This window comes from Babylonia areolata, chromosome 20, assembly GCF_041734735.1.
Source record: "Babylonia areolata isolate BAREFJ2019XMU chromosome 20, ASM4173473v1, whole genome shotgun sequence".
NCBI classification, from domain to species: Eukaryota; Metazoa; Mollusca; class Gastropoda; order Neogastropoda; family Buccinidae; genus Babylonia; species Babylonia areolata.
This window is the reverse complement of record NC_134895.1, coordinates 26,989,845-27,004,435: the sequence shown is the minus strand read 5'-3', so window position 1 is coordinate 27,004,435 and position 14,591 is coordinate 26,989,845. Positions and strand designations below refer to the sequence as shown.

At 44.1% G+C, this 14,591-nt stretch overlaps 1 protein-coding gene across 1 annotated transcript in view; it reads left to right on the top strand.

The window, feature by feature from the left end:
- The window catches only part of LOC143295356 (EARP-interacting protein homolog), a 55,489-nt gene extending 41,127 nt beyond the window's left edge, over positions 1-14,362 (top strand). Inside the window, exons 7-9 of the mRNA XM_076607011.1 lie at positions 4,404-4,571; positions 6,285-6,446; positions 7,282-14,362. Of these exons, the coding sequence (XP_076463126.1) occupies positions 4,404-4,571; positions 6,285-6,446; positions 7,282-7,456 (505 nt within the window). The 3' untranslated portion in view covers positions 7,457-14,362. The remainder of the gene's footprint in view (positions 1-4,403; positions 4,572-6,284; positions 6,447-7,281) is intronic.
- Positions 14,363-14,591: the final 229 nt, after the last annotated feature.

Genomic DNA, 14,591 nt, shown 5'->3' with positions numbered 1-14,591 from the left:
ACTGAACAAAAACCTAAAAAACAAAGTTTCCACCATAAATCTAGAGAAATGGTGTAGCAACTGATGTGAATTAGTGGGGGTGCGTCTTGAAAAACCTGACGGAGTTCACAAAAGCATCGTGCTCATCAATGCCTATGTTCACCCAGGAACCTGCACAACAAAAGAGGATTGGGCCTTTTTAGAGGAAATAGAGAACGAACTTGGAGACTCGGTCATTATCTGTGGAGACCTTAATGCAAGATCGAAGTTATGGGACCAGCGGAACACCAACCCACAAGGACTCGCACTTGAAGGAATGATATGGGAAATTCTTCTTAGCCCTTTAACAACCACATCCCCAACTCGCCTTGGAACAAGACAAGGGGACAGTGACAGTGTGATCGACATCGCTCTAACATCTCCAAAATTCAGAGCAGAAATGAATGCAGAGACGCTTCCATACCAAGGCAGCGACCACCTCCCGGTAGCTTTCAGTCTACAGAAACTGTCAGATAAACCCTGTATGAAACTGCGTGATCCATTTCAGTATGAAACCAAAGAGACAACCGTCATCGAAAAATTAAGACGCAGAAGAAACAAAAGAACGGCACTGAACAGGATGCAAACTATTCAGCCCCCATGGTGGAATACCGACACAAAGAGAGCCTGGATAGAAAAACATGCGGCTGTCAAACTTTGGCAAAAAGAAAAAACAAAACCATCTCCGGACAAAGATATTGAAACAAAAATGAAAGAAAAAACGGAACAGTTTGAAGTCATTGCTCAAGAGGCCAAAAATGACAAGTGGAAACAGTTTTGCGAGGCACTCAGTTATGACACAACATTGACAGAGTTCTGGCAATTTTATCGTCGCATGGAAGGAAAAACGTGCACAACAACAACCCCAGACATGTTAGACACTGACGGAACCAAGCTTAAGACAAATGAAGAAAAAGGATCTGCCTTGCTCAAACGTTTCATACAACAGAGTGATCAAAGAAACTTAGATGAGAAAAAGAAATACATTGAGGAGTTAAACCAAACCCTTATGCAGACTGGACCAGATGATGACTTGACAATGGATGATCTAAACGAGGCAATAGCTAAATGCAAGAAAGAATCGGCTCCTGGCCCAGACAAAGTTCGCTACTCAGACATCAAGGAGCTATCGGAAGAAGACAGAAGCAAACTTTTCAATCTATATCAAAACAGTTTCCACAATGGACAGGTGCCGGAGGACTGGACACACAGCTTCTTAAAACCCATACCAAAACCAGGAAAGGACCATCGTCAGGTAAGCGGCTACCGGATCCTAACCATGCAAAACATTGCTGGAAAGCTCATGGAACGCATGATAGCCAGGAAACTTGCAAGGGATCTTGAACACAGGCACATTCTCCCTTCAAATCAAGGTGGTTACAGAACAGGCAAGTCCACATGGGAAAATGCAGCTGCTTTTGCATATGAGGTGTATGAAGGATTTCAAAGAAAAGAAGAAACACTAGCAGTAGCAATTGACCTTGAAGATGCCTACAATAAAGTCCAGTTTGCGCACCTCATGGAGCTGCTACTAAGTTATGGAGTAAGTTTGACACTGACAAGATGGATAGCAGCAGCGCTTCAGGAAAGAACCGTCGTCCTATGCCTCGGAGATTGGATGTCTGCACCTTCTAAACTATCCATGGGACTGCCACAAGGGTCTCCGCTCTCTCCTGTCCTCTACAATGTCTGCACGAAGGGCCTTGCAGACTTAAACAACAATGGAATTGCTCGGGTGCTTACCCTTGCGGATGATGGCCTGGTCTTCAAAACTTCGAAAGATGCTCAGGAGAGAACTAAAGCCATCCAGAAACAACTAAACAATATTACTCAATGGTGCAAAGACACAGGATCTTTCATCAATCCAGCGAAAGCCCAAACGTTGCTGTGCACCCTCAACAACAAAACCGCGAGCAAATCACCACCTTCTGTGTCATTCGATGGGATTCAAATTGAGAAAACTGAATGCCTACGCTACCTAGGAATACACTTCGACAGGATGCTGACCTTCAGAAAACATACGGAAAATACTGTTCTCAAATGCAAAAAGGGCCTTTCAGTCTTAAAAGCAATGGCAACCAAAGGAATTGAACAACGCCACCTCTTCCTGCTATACCAATCACTCGTCCTCAGTGTGATCGACTACGGACTTGGGCTAACAACACCGTCTCAAAGCAACCTCCTAAAATTAGAAAGAGTACAAAATGAAGCTATGAGGCTGATCCTTGGAACAACAAAAGACACGCCCACAGAAACCATGCGATACCTGCTTGACCTTCCTTCAGTGCAGGCCAGAAACAAGTTAGAACAGGTCAAGACCTACTTCAAAGCATTAGAAAACCCTCAAAACCCACTGCATGACGCAGTCAAAGAACCAAAAGGCAGCCGTCTAGGACGAGGAAGATCATGGATGGGACAAGCAGAAGACACAATCCAGCTAGTATGCCGACTACAAGACCTGAAAGAAACAAAAGAATGGGAGAAAAAACCCCAAAACCTCAACCATCTATTCAACACAGTCATTTCACCCACTCTAGGAAGACATCGTCGGGAATGGCCAGAGGGCAAAACTGATGCGGAAGTGAAGCTACTCATAGAAGAAAACAGTAAAGAAGAGGACATCATCATATACACAGATGGCTCAGTCACCAAAGACCAGTCTGGTTGGGGATTCACTGCGAAACAAAATGGGAAAACAATTTGGGAAGAGAATGCTGCCTACAAAGTCACAACCTCCAGCCTAACGATGGAAGTTGAAGCTGCGACACATGCCCTCCAGTGGCTATCGTCCATCCATACGCCCGGAAACCAACATGCCATGATTCTAACAGACTCAATGAACCTCATACAGAAAATTGAAAATGGAATGGGAAGCCAGAGTGGCATAAGGCAATGCGCAACTTTCAGATTAAAAAACTCACATGGTCATACTGCCCGGGACATGCAGGTGTTAAGGGAAATGAGCGAGCTGACAGACTTGCTGGTAACGCAACACCAACGAGCGGCCTACATCTAGGAAAATCGGAAATCCTCAGAAAAATCAAAGAATACCAAAAAGAACAGGTACAAGGCCATCACACCATTGATCGCCTCAAAGAAATAAAAGCAGAGAGAGGGAGCGGCCGCAAGTCTAACATGAAAGGTAGAGCACGATGCTTTGCAAATCAAACAAATATCGGCAAATTTCTTCAAAACGGAACAGAGTCTCTGTGGGCCTTTCCAAATACAATAGACTGAGCAACACACTAGACGCCATGTTTTTGGCATCAGAGATCTTTTCCCATCCCTCTTGCGGCCAGTCAGTGGCAGCCTCTGCGTGTGTGGATGTGTGGGTCTGTGCTTTTGAGTGCGTTTGTGAATGCACGAGAGTGTAAGTGTACACAAGTGTCAGGAGAGATCTGTGTACGTGTGTGTGTGTGTGTGAGAGGAGGTGGGAGTGCGGGGGGAGGTGGGGTAGAGGATGAGGTATGTGAGTATATGCATGCCTACACTGTGGGAGCAACAGGATATTGGAACGTATATATATACATATATATATCTTTGTATATATGTGTGTGGGGTTGGGGGTGGGAGATATGGGCGTATGTGTGTGTGCTTGTACAAGTAAGTGTTCATCTCTGTGAGTGTGTGTTTGTGTGTGTGTGTGTGTGTGTGTGTGCCGTGGAAGCTGCGATACGTAGACTAGAAATGAGTGTGTGGAGGAGGGGGGTAGAGGAGGTGCAAGGTAATGTGTGTGTGTGTGTGTGTGTTGGAGCTCATGTACTTTTATATGTATTTGACTGTGCTTTCATATCTGTGAAACTGCATGTTTGGTGCATTTCTGTTGTGCATGTGTGGGTGTGTGTGTGAATGTGTGTCTTCATGTTTTACATTTATTCGCTTATTTATCACCATTGTTGTCTTTTTTTTATCTTTTTTTTATTATTATTATTACTACTACCTTTTTCTATATTATAATTATTATTCATTTATTTATTTATTTATTTATGTAAGCTTATCATTTATTCCCCCGGGTTTTTTTTGTTTTTTCAAGGCCTGACTAAGCGCGTTGGGTTACGCTGCGGGTCAGGCATCTGCTTGGCAGATGTGGTGTAGCGTATATGGTTTGTCCAAACGCAGTGACGCCTCCTTGAGCAACTGAAACTGAAACTGTCAAAGTATGTGGAAACATGCTTGTTTGTGCTTGTATAATATTTGTGTAAGATACAGAATCATCTGTGTGTAGTCTACTGCACGCTTTTTGTCTAACATAAATCTATGTACAGCTGTCTTTCTTTTGATTTGAAATAGAACAGCTTTTTTAGAAACAACACAACTGTATAGACTGTACTTAGAAATCAGCATATACCATTTACTTCTCGCTATTTGACTTTGCATTTTTGTAGACAGACATACCAGATGGAAGGAGCACATGGTCAACTTGTACGTGACCTTGACTTCAACCCTAATCGTCAGTACTACTTAGCCAGCTGTGGTGATGACTGCAGAGTCAAGTTCTGGGACACTCGCAACTGCTCGGAACCTCTCAAAGTACTCTCTGATCACTCACATTGGTATGATATATGGCATTGTACCTGCTGTTATGTTTATGTGAATGTGTGTTGCTGTAGTAATTTGTATTTGTTTTAATCTTTTTTTGTCACAGCAGATTTCTCTGTGTGAAATTCGGGCTGTTTCCCCGGGGAGAGCGCGTTGCCACACTGACAGCGCCTCTCTTTTTTTTTAGTTTTTTTTTTTTTTTTTCTGCCTGCAATTTCATTTGTTTTCTTATCCAAGTGGATTTTTTACAGAATTTTGCCATGGACAACCCATTGTTGCGTGGGTTCTTTTACATGTGCTAAATGCATAGTGCATACGTACCTCAGTTTATCGTCTCATCTGAATGACTAGCGTCCAGACCACCACTCAAGGTCTAGTGAAGGGGGAGAAAATACTGGCGACTGCCAGTGTGATTCAAACCAGTGTGCTCAGATTCTCTCAGTTCCTAGGTGGACACGTTACCTCTAGGCCAACACTCCTGTGGCAATGGTTGTAGTAGTTAATGCCTGCATTATCCACATCTAGTGATTTTAGACACATAGGAATAGAAACATTAATCAGATAAAATAACTGAGAACAAAACAGTATCAAATACCCCCAAGTGTTTTCCACAGAAGTGAAGAAGTATCTGCAGTGCAGAGAATAAATGATGGTCTAGATTAACTTGAAAGTACCCATTAATCCTTTGAGCCCAGAGTTCCTGAGCAATTTTAACCCTTCTGCCTGAGCTCCTGAGCCAAAATTTGCAAATAATTGGTATTTAATGTGTCACGGCAGATATAAAAAGAGTGCCCTGACCACTGCTTTACCGGTGGTAGAAAAAAATGACATAATGCCTAGCCACCGGTTGAGCGGTGTGTAAACACTTGTCGTGTTTTGCTATTGGTTGACTTATATTGAAATTGATCTTTTTTATCCAAAGCACATGCACAAAACACAGTGAAAAGGCACGGCCATGTTGGTACTACGTTCGCTGACGTCAGAATATTACGGTTTTTCTGATTGGCTCTTCAATATAAGTCAACCAATAGCAAAACACGACACAAGTGTTTACGCACCGCGCAACCGGTGCCTAGGCATTATGTCATTTTTCTCTACCACCGGTAAAGCGGTGGTCAGGGCTCAAAGGGTTAAGATGTTGACTGTTTGATCATGTACTTTGGCCAGATACAGAATGAATTTTGTAATCATGTTTCTGCTGCAAAAACAGGTTGAAGGGAATTGTTGATAAAGATGGTTACCAGTTTGTCAGAAAGAAATGTCTAATCTCTTGAGTGACTACATTAAAATACTAGCAGTATCTCACATGCTGGAGAACCTAGACAGAAGCTGAGCAACCTGCAGTTTAACTTACATAATGCTGTTGTTTTGCCCTCTACTGTGAGATTCAGAATAGTTCTAATCAAACCAATTTTTCCCACGGTATCTTTTCACTTACTGGTCTTGTTTCAAACGTTTTTGAAGACTCCAATATAGAGTTGATGACTGTTGACGATTTCTGGGTATGTGATGTGTGTATGTGTTGTTTTTGCAGTTTTAAACTTGTTTCTTGCATCTTTACTTCTTGTTTGTTTTGATTATTGTTCAACTCAGTGTTCTCTGCCTGTATTGTTTTTTTGTGCTCTTTGTTTGGTTAAAATGGTCTCTGCCTGTACATGGTACATCTGCCAGTGATGTCAGGTGATATAATTTTGACATTGATGAAAGGTTTGTGTTTGGGTGGGCAGGGTATGGACAGTGAGGTACAACCACTTCCATGATCAGCTGGTCCTGACGTCAAGCAGCGACAGTCGTGTGATTCTGAACAATGTTGTGACCTTGTCCTCTGAACCCTATGGCCACCTGGTGGAGAAAGATGAGGACAGTGACTCTGACAGTCTGCAGGATAGGTCAGTGTGTATGTGTGGGTGCGTTTCAATATGCCTGACTGGTTGTGTGTGTGTGTTTGAATATGCATGATTGGGGGTATTGCAGATAAGTGAAAACGAGTAAGAATCATGATGTTCATGTGAAAGATGCTTTGAGTATTTTAACTTTCCTGCCCTTGACAACATTGCTTTTACAGGCATGCCTACGGTTACTGAGGGCCCATATTTGTCCCAGAAAATTGAAAAAATTGAAAGGGGTGGAGGCATGATGGCGTCGAAGAGAAAGACTGATGATTTGGATGATCCTTTCAACATGAAGAAAAAGCAAGTGAAGCATTCACAGACCTTTAGGAAGGAATACTCTGAGAGGTGGCCGTTCATGAAGTTGGGGAGGAAAGGAGACACTTAGGAGTTTTGCGACATTCTGTCAAACGGCTGTTGTATGTTTGCTGAGCTGAGATGTTCCTGAAAATAATACCTTGTCCCTGGCTCTAATGTGTGTCACTCCTGAAAATCAAATTTTGGGGTAGGCATGCCTGCTTTTATGCACACAGATTCTTGAAATTATAATGAAAGTGAAGCATGTATTAGAACTGTGCTGCCAGTGACTAATGTTTTCTGATTTGAATGTTTTTCTTCTTGATTTGTTACTATTGTTTATTAAGAAAGAAATCATGTCCTCTCACTTGTATGTAGGGTGGGTGGGTGGGGGTAGGTGGGGGTGGGAGTGGATGTTGAGGCAGTTCAGTAAATGATGTTGATAGTTGTCCACCAGTTATTTGACACTGACAGCTCCATGTCATATGAGGAAGATTCATTCTGGTCAGTGTACAATTTCTTTCATGCTTTTCCACAGACCACAAGAGCCACCAACTGATGGTGTGATAGCAACATATGAAGAACATGAAGACAGCGTGTATGCTGTGGACTGGTCCACTGCTGACCCATGGGTGTTTGCCTCCCTTAGCTACGATGGGCGACTTGTCATCAACCGGGTGCCTAGAGCGGAGAAATATAAGATTCTGTTGTAGAGAAAATACTATGATTCTATGAAATGTGGAGAGCATTAATATGATGTACCACTTGTGTGTACACTGGATTTTATGCTCTCAGTTGCAATATGTTCAAAACATGGAAAATGTAAAGCATTTTTGTATGCCTACAACACTTGAATTAGACTGCATGCTCTCAAATGCAGTATATTCAAACTGTTTTTTGGAGGGTATTGGTTGTTTGCATGAAGGTGCCTGTTGTGTAATCTAAGGATATAAATTTATTTTTCTTCTTTTTAAAAACATTTATGTTAATGGAGCTGATGCACTGACTGAATACTAGCTTGTGTATCTGTATCATAAATGTGAGAATGTCCTTGTGAATATGAGAATGCCAAGTTGTGCATTTTTGAATGAAGGAGAATGTGTTTGTGTGAGTGATTTAAAGTACTTTTTCATTGTTTTCTCCCAGTCAGAATCTGAATGGGTTTCTGAAATGTTGAATAGAAAAGTTAACAACATGTTTGATTGGAATAAGCAAGACTAGATGATAAAAAACAACAGTTTATGATATATATATTTAAGGGGTTGTTTATTGGACCAAATATTTTTTGTTTATTTCATGTTAAACAATCTAAAAGTGTGCAATATTTGATTTTAATCATGGTGGTGTTTATATAGCATAACTCAAATATCTTATTTCAAAGAAAATAGCCTTTGTTAAGACTGACATGTACTAAAGACCACTTGAGGTCAATTTGTGTGTTGATGATTTTTTTTTTTTTAGTCATCCATCACTCAATGTCTGTAATGATTGTTAGCATGAGCATTTTTGCACCTATATCATGTCAAAACAATTGACAGATGAGCTGGCTTCTCAGTGAAGAGGTGACACCACACAACAGAACAGGTCAGATCAGAAAGTGCCATTGTTTATCATGACTTCTCTGGTATGGGACAAGCACACCTGTAATCAAGTAAGTCAGATAACACCAGTAATAGTTGTCATGGTTTGTTTATTGTCCTGTTATATTCTCTGTCATCCATGTTTCAGTGGTAAAACATCTAAGGCATGAAACCTGACATGGTGGTGGTAATAAGATTTATTAAAGATATATAACCCATGTGAAACATCTAGCCCAGAAGTTATCAGATGGTCCTGGAAACTTCTTGGTTAAAAATCATCTTAAGTATTATTTTTTTTAGATATAATTCTGGAGCAAAAATTGCATGTTTCTTCAGGAACACCACAACACACTGCCTTTTTATTCTGTGTCAACATTTACATGTGAGTGACAGTGTAGGACAAGGCTGGTTGTTTGGATGCACTGCCTTGGAGAGAGGTCTGGCTATTTGACGCATTCTAGGTATCGTGAGATGGCTTTATCTGGCAATTTGAAGACTTCAATGTTTACTCATGAGATTTGAGAAAAATTTAAGACTATATGTTTGTGATATCCTTTTTATAGGTCTACATTCTCACACTGACCAGGGCCTGTTCAGTGTGAACTGTGATTTTCATTTGATTAGTTGCTACTTAGATCAGTCAGATATGAAGTGCCTGTAAGATGTCAGCTGACATCCTGCAAAAAGTGTTGCCAAAGTGCTGATAGATGTACATTGACGTCCTGCATGTATTTCAGTCTTTCCTTCATCGGAGTTTGGCACAGTCTTCTTTTTCTTCCTCATTCGCCTCCCATTAGATGAGCAGCCCAGTGTCCTCGATGAAGGCTGCCGTCTGTCGCAGCTCCTCCAGGGTGCCGTACAGTTTGGCTTCCACTGCTGTCGGTGTTGGCCAGTACTTCCTCCTGGATGATGAATGTGTCCTACAGTCTTGAAGGATGTGGTCGGTTGTCATTGGTCCCTCACCACAAAGGCACTCTCCGCTCTGTCCAATGCCAAATTTTGTGTGCATGTGGTGGAGCAGGTGGTTGTGTCCAGTCCTCAGGCAGAAGACCTTGACCTGTTCCCGTCGTTCCAGCTAATGGTATCTGTCTTCTGGGTTATAGTTGGGGTGCTGGAGGCACCACTTTATTCCTTGCTGTGCCTTGATGATTGTCTTGATTTCATCGTATGACACCAGTTTGTTGGTCTGCTCCTTCTGTGCACAGTCTTTTGCCAGAATGTCCGCTTTTTCGTTGTCTCTGATGCCACAGTGTGCTGGTACCCATTGTATCACCACTTTCTCCACTCTGGCACTCAGGGCAACAAGGGCTGAAGTGAGATGGTTCTGTACTTTGCAGCGGGAGTTCTTGAGGGCTTGGAGCACGGAGAGAGCGTATGAGAACACCACCACCTGCCCTGTTGTTCTTGTGGAGTTCTGTGAGACTGTTATGGCTGCCTCACAGAGGGCTTCTCGCTCAGCTCGGAAGTTGGTGGAGTATTTTCTTGTTGGGATTGCAATTTCTTCATCTCCGTCTTTGTATCGGAGGAAGATTCCAGCTCCACCATCCCTCGTTGCTTCTGTGGCGGAGCCATCTGTAAAGACATGGGTCCAGTCTTCCTGGGGGTACTGGTTGCAGATGTACTCCGTGGCCAGGGCCTTCCTTAGGGTGTCTGTGTTCATCTCTTCTCCACTCCGGGAATGCTGGTGACGACTGTTGGGAACACCTGCCTCTTCCAAGTTGGGTGGGTGACATTTGCTGGGATAGGCTTTGCTTCGTGTTCCATCAAGACTGGGGTTTGTCTTTCAAGGCGACTTGACTGGTGGATGAAGCTGCCTCTTTTCAGCCGGCTCTTGGTGGGTCTGCTCATTCTGTTGTTCATTGGATGGTTTTCAAGGTGTTTGAATTTTGCTGCCTGGATGAGGATCTTTGCATCCCTTCTGTCCTCCAATGACTGTAGCCCAGTGGTCTCCTCCATCTTCAGGATTGGGGTGGATCTCATGGCGCCAGTTACGACATGCTGAGCTTGGTTCTGTATCTTGTTGAGATGGTCGAGGTTAGACTTTGCAGCTGATGCCCATGCTGATGTCCCGTACTCAACTACAGGTCGAACTCTCCCCATATAGAGTCTCTTTAGGATACGTTCATCAGCCCCCCAGTCCGTCCCTGCAAGTTTCTTCATGATCACCAGTCTCAGCTTGGCCCTGCTACAGCATCTGGTGATCTGCTGTTTCCAAGTGAGCCTACGGTCAAAGGTCACTCCCAGGTAGGTAGGTGTGGGTTCCTCTGCAAGCCTTTGGTTGTTCAGTGTCAGTTTCGCCTCTTGCTTCTTGCTGGATAGGCTGAAGACTGTGTAGGTTGTTTTGCTTGAGTTGACAGAGACAAGCCATTCCTTTGTTCAGTTGCTGATCTTGTTGAGCGCAGTCTGGAGGCGTACCTGTGCTGTAGTGGTGTACTCTTCGGAGCACCAGAGTACCAGGTCATCTGCGTAGATAGCTCCTCTGACCCCTCTTGGCAGTTTTCTGATGATGTCATCTATGAAGATGAGGAACAGTGTTGGTGGAAGGACTCCTCCTTGTGGTACTCCCTGTCTCAGCACCTTCTTCTTGCTCTTCTGGCCCTGAATCTTGACTCGGGCTTGGCAGTTGTGTAGGTACTTGCTGATCCAGGTGTACATCCTCCCAGACACACCACATCGCCGTAGTTTAAGCCTGAGTCCGTCCTTCCAGACTTTGTCAAACGCCTTCTCCATGTCAATCCAGACAGCAAGCATGTTCTTCTTTTCTTGGAATGTGTCCTCAGTGCTTTGAGCGATGAACGTGATCTGATCTTCTGTTGATCTGTGTTGGCGGAAGCCTCCCTGTTCAGGGCTCAGCAGCTGATACTTCTCAAGGTGCCAGACAAGCCTAGTGTTGACAAGTCTCTCCATCAGCTTTCCTGAGCAGCTTGTAAGGCTGATGGGTCTGTAGCTGTCAGCCTTCGACTTGTCCTTTCCCTTTTTGTGAATGGGGATCAGTCTGCTTCCCTCCAGTGCTGTGGGACTGATCCTATCTTCCAGCTGGAGTTGAAGATTGTTAAAAGGACTGCCTTGTTCTTCATCCCAAGATGCAGAATCATTTCATTTGTGATTTCGTCTGGTCCAGGTCACTTCTTCAGGTTGAGGCTCTGCAACACTTCCTCCAGCTCTTTCTCTGTGAAAGCAGAGGTCATGACTTCCTCTTGGGGCTCTTTCTCATGAAGTTCACCTTGGGCCCTGTGCACTGCAGCTCTATGTTCAGGAGGGACTTCCAGATTGCTGATGCTTTCATAGACGTCTATGAAGTGGTCTGCTGCTTTCTTTCCATTCTCTTGTATTGTTATTGTGGTGTGACCTGTTTCGTTGCTGAGGGTTCTAGCCAGTTTCCACAGCTTGCTGCCATCCTTGTCAAGATTTAGGCTTTCAGTTTTCTCTTTCCAGCTTTTTCTTGCAGCTTGTGCGCAGGACAGCTTGTATCTGGCAGTTACTTCCTTCAGCACTATGTTGTTCTCCAGTGATGGCTGCTTTTCTGCTCGGTCCCTGGCTTCCGTAACAGCATCTTCCAGATTTTGGAGTTCCTCCAACCAGTAGGGCTTGTAGTCTTTGCGTGCTCCTCTTGGGATAGATTCTATAGCAGCTTTCAAGACGGCCTTTGTGAAGTCTTGAACCATCTTGTTTGAGTCCTTCTGCCTGATGTTGGTTGGCTTTGTGTATGTATCTGTGAGGGTCTCAAAGAGAGTCCAGTCCGCCTTTCTGTAATTCCAGCGGGGAAAACGCTTTGCTTGAGGAGCCTGCAAGTTGAGGTTGATAGAGAGTTTACGGGCTTGTGGTCACTTCCTCCAAGCTGGTTGAGGACTGTTCTTGTGGTCCTGACGAACAGGTCGTTGATGTTGAACGCTAGATCTGTTGTTGATGTGGTCATCCAGCGTCTAGATGGAAGGTGGGTTCATCATCTTCTTGGTTGACAAGATGAAGATGTGTTTCAATCTCCCAGTCCTCAACTTCTTCGACTCTCCTGTCCGTCTCCTCATAGCCCCATCTCTCTGAGTGACTGTTGAAATCTCCCACCACCACGCAGTTGTTGTCTGGGATGTTCATATATGTGAGGGAAAGATCACGATCTTGAGGGCAATAGACATTGTAGATCCTGATGTTGTGTTCTTTAAAGACTATATCAACCGCTTGGATCTCTGCCTGTTGATTGGTGTTGATCTTGAGTTCTTGTGCGGCGATGGAATTCCACACCAAGACAAGCACCCCTCCTTTGTTTCTTTCCTCATGGTCCAACCTGATGGTCTCGTAACCCCTGACTTGAAAGCGATGGTTTAGGTCAAATGTGTCTCTTGGACACATGCAATGTCAATATTTTCTTGGTGCATCCTTTCTGCCAGGCCAAGTTTCTTCTTATGCACCCTTTCTGCATTCCACTGGAGAATGTTGAGTGTTCTGGGTGGTACTGTTTGCTTGGCCCCAGCAGGAGGATGAGGTCTCCTCCTTCGTCGCATGGGCATGCGGAATTTCCTTGTCCGACCACCGGTTGCTTGGGGTGGGCCCTTTGAGGCATAGGGCCTGGTTCCCGGCCTCCCTGGCGGGTCTCCGAAGGTCAAGCGCCACATCGAGATTCTGTGGACTGCATCATCATGGAAGCGTGGGTGCGTGGTATTGTGGTTTTAATTGCGTCGGTGGCCCAATACCACCGTCTTCAGCTGGAGTTTTTTTTTCGGGGTGCCTCGCCCTTAGCTTATGGCCCGTACGTCCTGCCCTGTGAGCACAGGGGGGATTGTTTCTCCGAGGGTCCCACCCCGGGGCTAGAGGTCATAATGCGCCTCTTGACCGCATGATACCCGTCATAGGACACATGGGGTATTTCAGTGAGGACAACAGTGCCACCTGTTGACCCACCCCGTCCTGGTAGGAACATCTCCAGTTGGTCCGGGACTGCTTATTCGGCCATGCAAGCCTGACTTATATCGCAGCTAACCCCCATATCTGAGGGCTGTTCCCCCTATCCGCCACCCGGGGACCCGCCGGGTTGGGGATGGTTGCCCCACTACTGAATTGGAGTTTGGCACAGTGAACATGAATAGACTCTAAATGGTTAGTTTAACATGTCTGGATTATAAACATACTATTTAATTGAGCATTCGTCAGGTGGAAGACCCCTATTTCTCAATAATGATTTGCTTACTGGACCACTTGGAACGCACATGTAAAGAGGGTTTGGCTCATGTACCAAAAGATGTTGGACACTTCATCAAGTGAAGACAGTGGCCGCAGTCAGCGGATTTACACAACTTTGTAAGCTGTGCTGATGATTATGTTTGAGTATGACGATGAGAGGTGGATCTGTCTTGCGTTATGATATGTTTGAACTGGAAAGTGATGACAATGACAGTGATGAAACTGACAACAATATCCGCCTCTTTCTTCAATCCATCTATCCAATCAGACATCAGTTCTGTGCGAGTGACCATGACTGACAGTGAAGATGGGCACTTTCATGTAATAAGAGAAGAGGAGGAGGATAGAGGAGTGGTGTAAGACAATTGGTCGAAGGCCAGACAGAAGGTGGGTGAAGGGGCTTGGCACCTGCCTGTCACTCAGCTGTCTTTTCACAGTGATGAACTGCCAGGAATGGCAACAGCCAATAATCCACGATTTTCAGGGTTAAGAAATGATAGACGAGAATAATGTGTTGTTTTTTTTTCACTTTTCCATGCCTTTTGTCACTGATCATTTGACCGATTTAAGTATAGAGGAGATAAACGGGATGCACAGCAATCTGTTGGATCAGTTACAACCAGGAGGAAGAGAGTATCATCAAATCGCTTTCTCCTCTAAAGGGGGCACTATTTGGTGTAAGAAAACTTGATGGCTCACTCTGAGAACGTTATTGACTTTAATCTTAACCAAATCTGTGTATGTCATTGCTGGGATTGTTATTCACTCAAAAGACTACACGTGTTGTGATTGTTATCATAAACTGATAAGCCGATTTATTATTTTTCACAGGAATAATCAGACAATAAACATGTTATTAACAGCTGTATTTTGTTTGTTGTTCTGGGTGTCATTCTTTGGAGGTGGAAATAGACTTCTTTTAATGCATAAAAATTATTATCATCTTTTTGAAATGCCTGAACAGTTATACAGTGGAGTGATGGCCTAGAGGTAACGCGTCTGCCTAGGAAGCGAAAGAATGTGAGCACGCTGGTTCGAATCACGGCTCAGCCACCGATATTTTCTCCCCCTCCATTAGACCTTGAGTGGTGGT